The sequence below is a fragment of the Scyliorhinus canicula genome, chromosome 24 (assembly GCF_902713615.1).
Source record: "Scyliorhinus canicula chromosome 24, sScyCan1.1, whole genome shotgun sequence".
NCBI lineage: Eukaryota > Metazoa > Chordata > Chondrichthyes > Carcharhiniformes > Scyliorhinidae > Scyliorhinus > Scyliorhinus canicula.
Window position 1 is genome coordinate 4,928,039 of NC_052169.1, and position 13,193 is coordinate 4,941,231.

The 13,193-nt window shown below is 48.4% G+C and overlaps 1 protein-coding gene across 1 annotated transcript; it reads right to left on the reverse strand.

Moving 5' to 3' along the window:
- Window positions 1-676: 676 nt before the first annotated feature.
- LOC119956863 (calicin-like) lies at window positions 677-2,632 on the reverse strand. Its single transcript, XM_038784391.1, has one exon. It carries the CDS (start codon window positions 2,556-2,558, stop codon window positions 756-758), a length of 1,803 nt encoding a protein of 600 aa, XP_038640319.1. The 5' UTR covers window positions 2,559-2,632; the 3' UTR covers window positions 677-755.
- Window positions 2,633-13,193: the final 10,561 nt, after the last annotated feature.

Below are 13,193 nucleotides of genomic sequence, written 5' to 3' on the forward strand. Positions count from 1 at the left end.
ACATTATAGGAAGGATGTGATTGCACTGGAAGGGGTGCAGAGGCGATTCACCAGGATGTTGCCTGTGATGGAGCATTTAAGTTATGAAGAGAGGTAATAGGCTTGGGTTGTTTTCGCTGGAGCAGAGAAGACTGAGGGGCGACCTGATCGAGGGGGACAAGTTTATGAGGGGCATGGACAGGGTGGATAGGGAACAGCTGTTCCCCTTAGTTGAAGGGTCGGTTACGAAGGGACACAAGTTCAAGGGGAGGGGCAGGAGGTTTAGACGGGGATGTGAGGATAAATGATTTTAATCAGAGGGGGGTGAGGGTCTAGAACGCGCTGCCTGGGAGGGTGGTAGAGGCGGGCTGCCTCACATCCTTTAAAAAGTACCCGGATGAGCAATTGGCAACGTCTTAACATTCAAGGCTATGGGCCAAGTGCTGGCAAATGGGATTAGGTAGGTACACGCCAGGTGTCTTTCATGTGTCGATGGGCCAAAGGGCCTGATGTGCACCGTACCTTTCAGTGATGCTGTGATGGACTGCAGCGGTTCAAGAAGTCAGCTCCCCTCCACCTTCTCGAGGGATGGGCAACAAAGGCTGGCCTCGCCAGCGATGCCCACAAGCCCGTGAAAGAGTAGAAGCAATGTAAGTGGGCGTGTGAATTGAATGGTACTGCTTGCGACTTGACAATACATTTTCTAACAACAAACGTGTTCTTTTTTTTATTTCTTTATGTTAAGAGGACAGAAAATATGATATTGAATATTCTATTTATCTACTATTATTTTGGTGCTCGGGTTTTGGTTTAGAGTTGGATTTTTCTGGCTTCTGTATGAACTTGCACTGGAGCTTGCTTCTGCAGCATGCGGAACTTTCCAGAGCTTCAGAGGGCTTCGCCACCTCATTCCATATTCCTGTTTTTGTTTCTAGTAGGTAGGCATTTTTGTTGACGGAATATTCCTTCACGTTGCCATCGTCTGTGGCAGATGTTCCCCCGCAGACGAATACCATATCTCTGATTAGGCACATGGCGTGGCACACCTCCAGTTTGGTGGCATTGGGGAGCAAGGGGACCCGCTTGGCTGTTTTGTTCGCCTTGAAGTTCAGCAAGCCGACCTCGATGGTGTGCTTGTGACTTTGCACGCTGAGGGTCGTGTCCCCTTGGAAGGAAACGACTGGCCTGTGTTTGAACTCAATGGGGAAGGTCAGGCTTTGCTTCACCTCTCCTGTTATGGTGTCGAAACAGTCCACCACCCCCACCCTGGAGATCCGGTCATTAATCATGCACCTCCCCGTCGCCACGTAGATGTATCTGTCCCCTTTGGTCACGACCTCGGCACAGTCCATGGGAACACTCATCCTCCCCACCGAAGTCCATTTCTCCTTCTTCTCGTCGTACCGGTAAATAGTGGAGATGTACTTCCTGGGTGCCACGCTGCCTCCCACCGTGTACACTATCCCGTTGCACGCTATCATTGAATGGAAGACCAGCCCCAGTGGGAGGTCGGACAGCTTGCTCCAGGTGTTTTTGTCCAGGTCGTACCTCCACGCTGCCTTCAGGCTGGCATTTTGCTCGTTGGTGCCCCCGGCCACGTACAGGTACTTCCTTGTGCAGATGGCGCCCAGCGCTGCCGCTCGATATGGCATATGAGTGACTTTAATCCACTTGTTCTCGTCAATGACATAGGCATAAATTGAGTTGCGGAAGGTGCCATCCGAGCTTTGGCCCCCGAGCACGAGAACCACATCGAGGAGAGCTCCTTTCCGTTGAAAGTACGCCAGACTGGTTAGATTTTCCTGTTTGCGATGGCTCAGGACGTCCACTATGGCGCACACGCAGGTGGTATTGTTCTTAATGAGCGACTCTGTGCTGCTGATCTCTGACAGGATCTCATCAGCTATTCCATTCAAATAAATGTAAGAGAACAGTTTGGGAAAGTAGGACTTCCTGTCTTCTAAATTATGGTTCGTCCATCTCAGTATGGTCTGGAGCACCTGATCTTCATTGGCCGAGTGAAGGTCTTCATCTTTGACTAGCTTCAGTAGGACGTGGTATGGGCAATCCACAAACTCCTTTGTTTCACTCAGAAGGAAGAACTGGTCCTTGACGTAAGAATACACTGTGGCCGCCAGGTCCGATAGGTCGTAGGTCTCCGCCAGCATGAGGGTGTACATATAATTTTGTTTGTCGAGGACAAGCTCCAGATACTCTACGCAATGGGACTTGAGTCGCTTTATCATGAAGTACTTGGCTCCCTTCAACAGATCCTCCACATTTTTGTCAGCTATTATAATCTTACCGGTGTAGAAGTACTCCAACAGCTGCTCCACCGACACCGGGCTCATGTAATCAATGTCTATGGTGACAGACAATTCATCCGAGGGTTGGATGTTGCAGCTGTGGATCAGGTCCTTGACGTAGGGACTGACAGCTGTCAGGATGTTCTGATGGGCGGAGAATGAATGGGTGCCCACATTGATCACCACGTCACAGCATTCCTTCTTCTGTCTCTGGGAGTTTAGGGATTGTAATATGTAGGTGCTGTGTTTATGGTCGTCAAACTCCAGCTTCATTCTGGGAGAGGCAATAACAGCTCTGCAGCTTCTTCAGAGAAGAGCCTCTAAAAGGGGCTTTGTTGTAACCAGGAAGTGACTCAACAAGAGGAGTTCTGACCTCACAATACATGTGTGACTCTTACAGTCCTCGTGTATCGAACCTTTGTGATAGACACAGCGGACCATTGAGTAAATTCATAATCTGAGTCTGGGTTGCCATCTCTGCTGTTGCATTCCCACTGGAAGAGGGAAGCGGCGGAATTCCTCTCTTCCCGAATGACGATTCCATTTCCCTACAGTAAAGTTCATTTCGATGGGTTCCCAGCTTGGCACAACTTGACAAAGAGTCATCCACACTCGAAACGTCAGCTCCGCTCTCTCTCCACAGATGCTTGTCAGACCTGCTGAAATTGTCCAGCATTTTCTGTTTGCGTTTCAGATTCACTAAACGTGTATCGAATGGAGTCTTAGGACCAAGATTTTGGTTTAATATGCCCGAGTGGTTAGGATCTGGATCGCACTCCCTGAGACTGTGGTGGAGGCAGGTTCAATCGAGGCCTTCAAAAGGGAAATGGACGGTTATTTGAAAAGAACCAATCTGCAGGGTTACGGGGAGAAGGCAGGGGAATGGAACTCGGTGAAATGCTCATTCGGAGAGCTGGTGCAGACATGATGGGCTGAATGGCCTCCTTTGCTGTCACAATTCTATAATTCTGTGTCTCAGCACCTTGTTGTTTGGCTGCAGCACATCAACGCTTACAGCAATCAAGATAGGCAGCTCAACCATTGTTACCTCCACTGTTTGCAATGCTTTCTGGGAACCTCATGGAAGAGCAAAGTCACGAACGTGGCAGTCCACTCAAAGGCAGATCTCCCAAGTCGGTGGGCAGAGATATCATCAAGCCAGAGGCGATCTCATTGATTTGGACACATTCACAGGATGTTGCGACCTGAAGGATTTTCTGCATGGAGGGGAGCCAGAACCAGGTGACACCCAAAGTTCTCCTTCAAGTATACTTGGAAGTGTGCCTTGGAACATCAATTCCCCAACCCAGGATACACAAGCTGGCAACAGAGGAAAATGATGAAATCACCTGTGGGTGGCCGGGTGCCACCAAGATGCCCAGTGGTTTCAGCAGTTTGGCAAGGGTGGCACCAACACTGGAAACAACAACCCATAACGAGATCTGACAACTATCTGTCTCTCTCCCTCTCTCTCATGGATCGATCTCTTGAGCCAACAGCAAAAGTGCACCGCTTGACGATACCTCATCTTCAGCGCATCTACCATCTCACACAGATGGAAGGATGCCAGCAATGTTCTTTCACTCTAAGGAACTCAAGGGGGATAAGGAATTGGACGTTGCTGCAAGGTTCTAACCCTGCAGCTTAAAGAGCTGGATCACCTTCTTCGGGGCAAAGAAAAAGTCCCACTACCTCTGCTGAAGAATGGAAAAGAAATATAGTTGGAATCGTTCATTAGTGGCCCACTGTGACCTTTTTGAATTTTTAAGAACTTGTTTAATGGGATGTGGGCATCACTGGCAAGGCCAGCAGTTGTTACCCTTTCTTAATTGCCCTTTAAGTGAATGGCTTCACTTTCAGAGGGCAGTTAGGCTAATCACATTGAACAAAGAACAAAGGAAAGTACAGCTCAGGAACAGGCCCTTCAGACCTCCAAGCCTGTGCCAATCAAGATACCCTAACTAAAACAAAGCCTTCTGCCCTTACTCAGTCCTCTATTTCCTCCCTATTCATGTATCCATCCAGATGCCTCTTAAATGTTGCTAATGTGCCTGCTTCCACCACATCCTCTGGCAACGCGTTCCAGGCACCCTCCACTCTCTATGTGAAAATACTTACCCCGCACATCTCCCTTAAACTTTCCCCCTCTTACCGTGAACCTGTGCCTCCTTGTTATTGACACTTACACCCTTGGAACTATCCACCCTGTCCATGCCTCCCATAATTGTGTAGACCTCTATCAGGTCTCCCCTCAGCCTCCGTCTTTCCAGTGAAAACAATCCGAGTTTCTTCAACCTCTCCTCATAGCCGTTGATGACCAGGCAACATCCTGGTGAACCTTCTTTGCAGTCTCTCCAAACGTTCCATCTCCTTCTGATAATGTGGGTCTGGAGTCACATATCAGCCAGACCAGGTAAGGACGGCAGATTTCCTTCCCTAAAGGACTTTAGTAGATTTTATGACAATCGATAATGGTTGCCATGGTCACTATTACTGACAGCTAGCTTTATATTCCAGATTTTACTAATTGACTTTAAATTCCACCAGCTGCCGTAGTGGGATTTGAACCCGTGTTCCGAGAGCATTGGCCTGGGCCTCTGAATATTGGCGGCACGGGAGCACAGTGGTTAGCACTTTTGCTTCACAGCGTCAGGGTCCCAGGTTCAATTTCCAGCTTGGGTCACTGTCTGTGCGGAGACTGCACGTTCTCCCCGTGTCTGCGTGGGTTTCCTCTGGGTGCTCCGGTTTCCTCCCACAAGTCCTGAAAGACGTGCTGTTAGGCAATTTGGACATCCTGAATTCTCCCTCTGTGTACCCGAACAGGCGCCGGAGTGTGGCGACTAGGGGATTTTCACAGTAACCTCATTGCAGTGTTAATGTAAGCCTACTTGTGACAATAAAGACTATTATTATTACCAATCCAGCGACAATACAACTACGTCACCACCTCCCCTATGCGCCCAAGCTAACGAAGTTGCCTACTCCAAGATACATCACCGAGCAACAGTGGACGTTTGACGTGTGACAGGAACATGACAATCAGCACTGATGGGGTAGCCTTGGCTGAATATAAGATCTATGTAATCACCCCCATCAACCCAGTGCCTGAAGTGTACAGTGTCTGTGCCTGTTCAGCCAACCAGGAATTGGATGGGAAAATCCCGTGGAGGTAGCAACTGTCAAAGATTGAGTTATTCTCCAGAAGTTAGAGGAATGCGAGCACATCTCCCCCTGCGTGCGTGGGTTTCCTCCGGGTGCTCCGGTTTCCTCCCACAGTCCAAAGATGTGCGGGTTAGGTGGATCGGCCGTGATAAATTGCCCTTAGTGTCCAAAATTGCCCTTAGTGTTGGGTGGGGTTACTGGGTTATGGGGATAGGGTGGAGGTGTTGCCCTTGGGTAGGGTGCTCTTTCCAAGAGCCGGTGCAGACTCGATGGGCCGAATGGCCTCCTTCTGCACTGTAAAATCTATGATAATCTCAATGAAAAAAAACATTTGTAATCCTTTGAGGTCTCGACAGGCTAATTCTCTGAGAGAATTAAAAACACACCCAGGAAATACTGGAAATGCGGAGCAGGTCTGGCAGTGTCCGTGGAGAGAGAAACAGAGTTAATGTTTCAGGTCGATGATCTTTCATCCGACCTGGGAGATGTTAGAAATGGAACAGGTTTTGAGCAAGTGAAGGGGAGGGGGAGGGGGGATGATAAGATGAACAAGACCTGTGTAAGAGTGAAGAGCCAAAGAGATTCAATAAAAAAATAAAGGCTTCACAGCACAAAAGCCAAAGGGAGTGAGAATGGGACAGGGAAAGAAACAACGGACGTTCATAAGATATATAGGAGCAGAATTAGGCCATTTGGCCCATCGAGTCTGCTCCGCCATTCGATCATGGCCGATCTCATCCTGGCCTTAACTCCACCATCCTGCCCGTTCTCCATAACCCTTTAACCCATTACCAATTAAAAATCTGTCCAACTCCTCCTTAAATTTACTCACTGTCCCAGCATCCACCGCACTCTGGGGTAGCGAATTCCACAGATTCATAACCCTTTGGGAGAAGTAGTTGTCTTGTTATGCTCTTGGCGTAGCATAAGCTGCTTCCTTGATGTTCACTCTGACAAAGGAAGGTTCAGACGTGGAGATAACTTCAACACGTTTATTAAACTATTTACAATTCTCCTACTCGGATTCGCCTCGACTGTTAATCCTTCTATAGCTACTCAGACTGATGAACCAGTCTGCTACAATCCACGTGATGGGTGTGATGTTGAATCAACCCTGTGTCTGTACTCACTGAGTGTCTCCACTGGAAAGAGGAAGATCATGTGTGCTGTGTCCTTTATATATGGGTTGGTGTAATGCCCCCTGTGGTAGTGTCACCTCAGTGTGTATCGTGAATGCCCATTGGTCGTGTCCTATCTTACTGACCTATTGGTTGAGTGTCTGTGTGTCATGTCTCTGGTGCTCCCTCTAGTGTCTAGCTAGTCTACATGTACTTACATTAACCCCTTGTGTGTCTACAGTGATGCATATCACCACAGTAGTTTCTCCTCTTGGCAGCAAGGTGGCGCAGTGGTTAGCACTACCGCCTCACGTCGCCGTGGTCCCAGGTTCGATCCCCACTCTGGGTCAGTGTCCTTGTGGAGTTTGCACATTCTCCCCGTGTTTGCGTGGGTTGCACGCAGGGTAGGTGGATTGGCCACGCTAAATTGCCCCTTAATTTGAAAAAATGAATTGGGCACTCTAAATTTATTAAAAAATTAAAAGTAATTTCTCTTCAACTGTTTTGAATTTGCTGCCCCTTATCCTGGGACTATGACCTCTCAATCTAGAATGCCCCACTAGAGGAACCATCCGCTCCACGTCTTCTATCCATACCTTTCATCATCTTGTGTACCTCAATTGGATCTCCCCTCGTTCTTCTAAACTCCAGAGAGTATAGGCCTCAACTGATGTGAGAGGTTGTTTCCCCACTGCCTGGAGAGTCTGGAGCCAGCCTCGGAGTCACAGTCTCGGGATAAAGACTGAGAGGAGAAGTTTCTTCAGTCAGAAGGTTGTGAACCTTTGCCATTTTCTACCCCAGAGAGCTTTGAGTGTTCAGCTAGTAAGTATATTCAAAACTGAGGTTGATAAATTTGTGGATATTGAGGGAACCCAGCGATATGGCGAGTGTGGATGGATGGGGGTGGGTGGTGGGGGAAGGTGAGTTTGAAGATCACTCAAGATCGTATTCAATGGCGGAGGAGACTCGGGGGAAGCAAATGGCGACTCCTGCTCCTCCTCCTTATATTTCTACCAGTCAGCGTTCTATCCCGGTGAGTAAATGGAGCTGAGATTCAGATCAGGCGTGATCTGATTGAATGGTGGAACAGGCTTGAGGGGCCGAATGACCTCCTCTAATGCTTCTGCCCCAGCCCCCCTGTCAACCTCAAATGTAAACCAGGGGTGCTCCAGAGGAAATTCTTAACTCCGCAGTGTTACACCTCAACTGCATCCTGATTGTTTTTACACACTGGGCTCATTTACCTTGGTGATCTCCCGCTAGAAATGCACAGTAGGAGGTCTTTCAACACCAGGTTAAAGCCCAACAGGTTTGTTTCAAACACGAGCTTTCGGAGCACTGCTCCTTCCTCAGGTGAATTGCTAGAAATGCAAGCAGAGAAGCGGTAACCTAGCAACCTTACCTCACCTAGGCTTTGCTGTCCACTTTGCATTTTAAAATGGACGACTGCCCTGGGACTTTAATACACAATACACTGGATTGAGTCTAACAGCAGAACGATCAACACCAGAGAGATACAGAGCGAACGGCAAAGACGCAGAACAGAAGGGAGACGTAAGAAAGGAGAGAGAGAGAGAGAGAGAGGGAAAGAGTGGAAGACGTAGCAGACTAGACAAGAGGAAGGGTGAGAGGTTTGTAATAAAAGAGGAAGGGTCGACGAGAGCCAGGGGGAGGGGGAGGCTACATTTTGCAAAGTGGGAGAAGAGAAAGTTTGAGACGGAGCTTGTTTTATTTTTACCCCTGGCGAAGGGTACTCCCCAGTGAGGAAGTAATTACATTCTGTCTTTCGGCAATTGGCCACGGTCTTCCAGCTGTTATCATTCTCAGCCCTGGACCTTTACATCTCATTTTAATGAGCTCCTTCCTGTGCTGTGTAAAGATGCCGCTAATGTGGGGATAGGCTGTCTCTGCTTGCTGCGTGTTAGCAGGAAACTTTATGCAGGCTGGTGAAACTATGGACAGACTTTTCAATTTCTCTATCTCCACCCTGTGTCCATTTTAATGCGTAACAACAACTTGCATTGATATAGCAGCGGTGACATCCTGCTTCACAGGAGTGTAACAGAATAAGATTTGACACCTTAAGGCGGTTATAGAGCGAATGACCAAAATCTTAGTCCAAAGAGACGGGTTTTATTGAGCATCTTAAAGGAGCAGAGAGAGAGAGAGTGGTGGAGAGGTTTAGAAAATCTTTCCCAGAGTTTAGACGGCTGGAGGTACTGTCGCCCATGTTGGGGGAGATTAAAATTGGGGATGTACAGAAGGTCAGAATTAGAGGAGCGCCCATATCTGGGAGGATCCCCTCCCCCATGGGGAATAGGGCGCCACTCATACTGTTTTTTATGTAAATGGATATTTGAGGAATCAATACCTGGCTCGCGGCGAAAGCTGACAACCTTTTTCACATGGATGGATGCTCGTGTGTTTCAACGAACATTTCATCAGGTAGGGAGGTGGGTTTGAGACCAGGGAGAGATCAGCCATGATCTGACTGAATGGCGGAGCAGGCTCGAGGGGCTGAATGGTCGTCTCCTGCTTCCAATTCCTATGTTCCATCCTGAGTAAGTGTGAAGAGCTCAGCTACGACCTCCATTGTATAGGCACGGCTTTCCATTTTAAGCCATTCCGGGTGAATGATACCCGGTGAATTGATCATGTGACTAAAACTGGCTGGAAATAATAAGGTGGCAGGGTATCAGTGGCAGAACAAGGCAGTAACACCAAAGCCGTTTTAAATTTGGACGCTGCTACATTGTCAAGAGTCCCCCGTGCCTGATTCTTAAATCCAAATCCACCTGTAAAGAACCTTGAGCTCCTGGTACCAAAGCCACAATTGCCCAACTTTGTGACCCGCTGAACATTCTTCTCTTCAAAAGGTGCTCACGGCACTGGAGTGAGAATTGAACCCAGAATTTTCTGAGCCAGAGGCGAGTGTGCAGAAAAGGCCCTTCTCCTCGCCCTGTTCCAAATGCTTCACAACTAATCTAAGGGGCAGCACGGTAGCATGGTGGTTAGCATAAATGCTTCACAGCTCCAGGGTCCCAGGTTCGATTCCCGGCTGGGTCACTGTCTGTGTGGAGTCTTCACGTCCTCCCCCTGTGTGCGTGGGTTTCCTCCGGGTGCTCCGGTTTCCTCCCACAGTCCAAAGATGTGCGGGTTAGGTGGATTGGCCATGCTAAATTGCCCGTAGTGTACTAATAAAAGTAAGGTTAAGGGGGGGGGTTGTTCGGTTACGGGTATAGGGTGGATACGTGGGTTTGAGTAGGGTGATCATGGCTCGGCACAACATTGAGGGCCGAAGGGCCTGTTCTGTGCTGTACTGTTCTATGTTCTAATCTCATATCTAAGAACCCTCCCTCCTGGAAATTATCTAATTGATTCATCCTGACCGTTCTTTCACAAGTTGAAACATTTAGGCAGTAGTAGTCAATCGGTATCATAGAGAAAGACAGGTTACATACAACACTTTGGAAAGGCAATGATGCGCTGAAGAGCTGGTGGAATCAGTGGAGGAGCAAGAAAGTAGTCTTTAGAACACTGAAGCATCTCCATTATAGAAATGCTCGACACCCACCACAAATGTGTGTGAGTCACAATCGAATAAAGCAGAAAATGACAACATTAAAATGAAAAAATGGTTTTGTTTTAGGGTCCGAGTGAATCTTTTGCACATTGATTCACTAAGTGTCACAAAAGGCTGTTTTCATGTCAGCTGTTTGCAGGTGTTTCTCTCTCTCTTGCCTTTGCCGTTCGCAAACACACATCAAAGTTGTGGAGGAGCATCTGCCAGTGTTCTGTGATAGCCATGATGTGGAGATGCCGGCGTTGGACTGGGGTGAGCACAGTAAGAAGTCTGACAACACCAGGTTAAAGTCCAACAGGTTTGTTTCAAACACTAGCTTTCGGAGCGCAGCTCCTTCCTCAGGTGAATGAAGAGGTAGTACCAGGTACGCGGTACATACTCGTGCGACTCGGCCACGGTGTCTACCTCATATGCTGCAGGAAAGGATGTCCCGAAGCGTGGTATATTGGCGAGACCATGCAGACGCTGCGAAAACGAATGAACGGACATCGCGCGACAATCGCCAGGCAGGAATGTTCCCTTCCAGTTGGGGAGCACTTCAGCAGTCAAGGGCATTCAGCCTCTGATCTCCGGGTAAGCGTTCTCCAAGGCGGCCTTCAGGACGCGCGACAACGCAGAATCGCCGAGCAGAAACTTATAGCCAAGTTCCGCACACATGAGTGCGTCCTCAACCGGGACCTGGGATTCATGTCGCATTACATTCACACCCCCCCCCCCCTTTGCAAAATCCTACCAGCTGTCCTGGCTTGAGACAATTTACACCTCTTTCATAGATTCATAGAATTTACAGTACAGAAGGAGGCCATTTGGCCCTTCGAGTCTGCACCGGCTCTTGGAACGAGCACCCTACCAGGCCCACATCTCCACCCTATCCCCATAACCCAGTAACCCCACCCAACACTAAGGGCAATAAGCGATTTTCATTTCAGCATCTTCATAGCATCATAGAATCCCGACAGTGCTGACGGAGGCCATTCGGCCCATCGAGTCTGCACCGACCCTCAGAAAGTGCACCCTACTCCCTCCTCCCCCTTCCCTCGCCCGCCCTATCCCAGCAAACCCATCTAACCATTTTTGGACACTAAGGGCAATTTAGCGTGGCCAATCCACCTAACCTGCACATCTTTCGGCATGTGGGAGGAAACCGGAGCACCCGGAGGAAACCCACGCAGACACGGGGAGAACGTGCAGACTCCGCATAGTCACCCAAGGCCGGAATCGAACCCAGATCCCTGCCGCTGTGAGGGAACAGTGCTAGCCACTGTGCCACCCTCAGATGTGGACTGGCCGTGGACTGTTCCGCCAGCTTGAAATGAAATGAAAATGAAAATCGCTTATTGTCACGAGTAGGCTTCAATGAAGTTACTGTGAAAAGCCCCTAGTCACCTCATTCCGGTGCCTGTTTGGGAAGGCTGTTACGGGAATCGAACCGTGCTGCTGGCCTGCCTTGGTCTGCTTTCAAAGCCAGCGATTTAGCCCAGTAAAGCTAAACAGCTTCACAGTAATGCCGTCAGCTGGACCCAATAGCTATCCGCCTGTAGATAGGGAATTGGTGGATTCTACATGCTTTTCCCTGCAATTGTCTCCTCTCCGGATAAAGTTTTGAAGCAGCTATCTTCTGGTTGATTGGATCTGATCCTCCCAGATTGGCGTACCTCGCTATTTCATCATGGTCCATTTTTATTACAACAGTAGTGGGCTGGCGGGCTGATTGACCATGGAAGGCATCGCAGTCAAAACTGAGCCTAATTTCTCTCAATGTCCATGTGCGAAAGTTACAGCAAGGGTTACCAGAGAGCAATTTATGTGGAACAAAGTCGTTTATAATTTGAAAAAGCTCACCAAAGTGTCACAACAGGAAATAAGATTTTGTGAGCATTGTGCGAGTGGAGATATTAAAATTTCAATATATATTTAAATGCTGCAGCTTAATATGTGGATTGATCGTCCTAAAATATTCTCAATATGAACCGCAGAAGCCAGTGGATATGTATCAACTCTGTGAGAAAGGGGCCAATTACTTTAAATACCTGACAAATATCAGCAACAATCTGACACCCTCCTCCACTAATACTTTAGAACATAGAACAGTACAGCACAGAACAGGCCCTTCGGCCCTCGATGCCGTGCCGAGCAATGATCACCCCACTCAAACCCATATATCCACCCTATACCCGCAACCCAAACAACCCCCCCTTAACCTTATTTTTTAGGACACTGCGGGCAATTTAGCATGGCCAATCCAACTAACCCGCACATCTTTGGACTGTGGGAGGAAACCGGAGCACCCGGAGGAAACCCACGCACACACGGGGAGGATGTGCAGACTCCGCACAGACAGTGACCCAGCCGGGAATCGAACCTGGGACCCTGGAGCTGTGAAGCATTTATGCTAACCATCATGCTACCGTGCTGCCCTAAATTTTGATATAGATTTCGATAGAAAAGGAACGACTTTAGTGGTTGGAAGATGTTAATGCACTTTGAATTATTCTGAAAGGGATGCTAGTATGGATGGATTGCTGTCTGCAAGGAATTGTAGAAATCCTACCATTCTTCACAAGTTCCGGAGCCCGATTCTAAGCCAAACTTGAAAGCGACCTTGAAAGCATTGTCGATTGTCATAAACACCCATCTGGTTCTCTAATGTCCTTTAGGGAAGGAAATCTGCCGTCCTTACCCGGTCTGGCCTACATGTGACTGCCGACCCACAGCAATGTGGTTGATTCTTAAATGTCCTCAGGGATGAGCAAGAAATGTCGGCCCAGCCAGCGACACCCACATTTCATGAACAAATAAATTTTTTAATTGCCATTTCTCACTTTGTGGCGTGTCTAAAGAGTTTGCTTTGGGAGTGTTCGTATTGCCCATGTTGACAGGGGCAGAGATGAACAGAAATCACAGTCATATTGTTCGACAAAGCTGCTTTTTGTTTGATTATTCATTTTGGAGTCTTGGGCATCCCACTGGGAAGTTTGCCATTTATTGCCCATTCCTAGTTGCCCTTGAGGTGGTGGTGATGAGCCATCTTCTTCATCCTTTGCT

Excerpts from the sequence above, each read along its gene's own strand:
- LOC119956863 (XM_038784391.1), bottom strand. The coding sequence starts at position 2,558 with ATGAAGCTGGAGTTTGACGACCATAAACACAGCACCTACATATTACAA.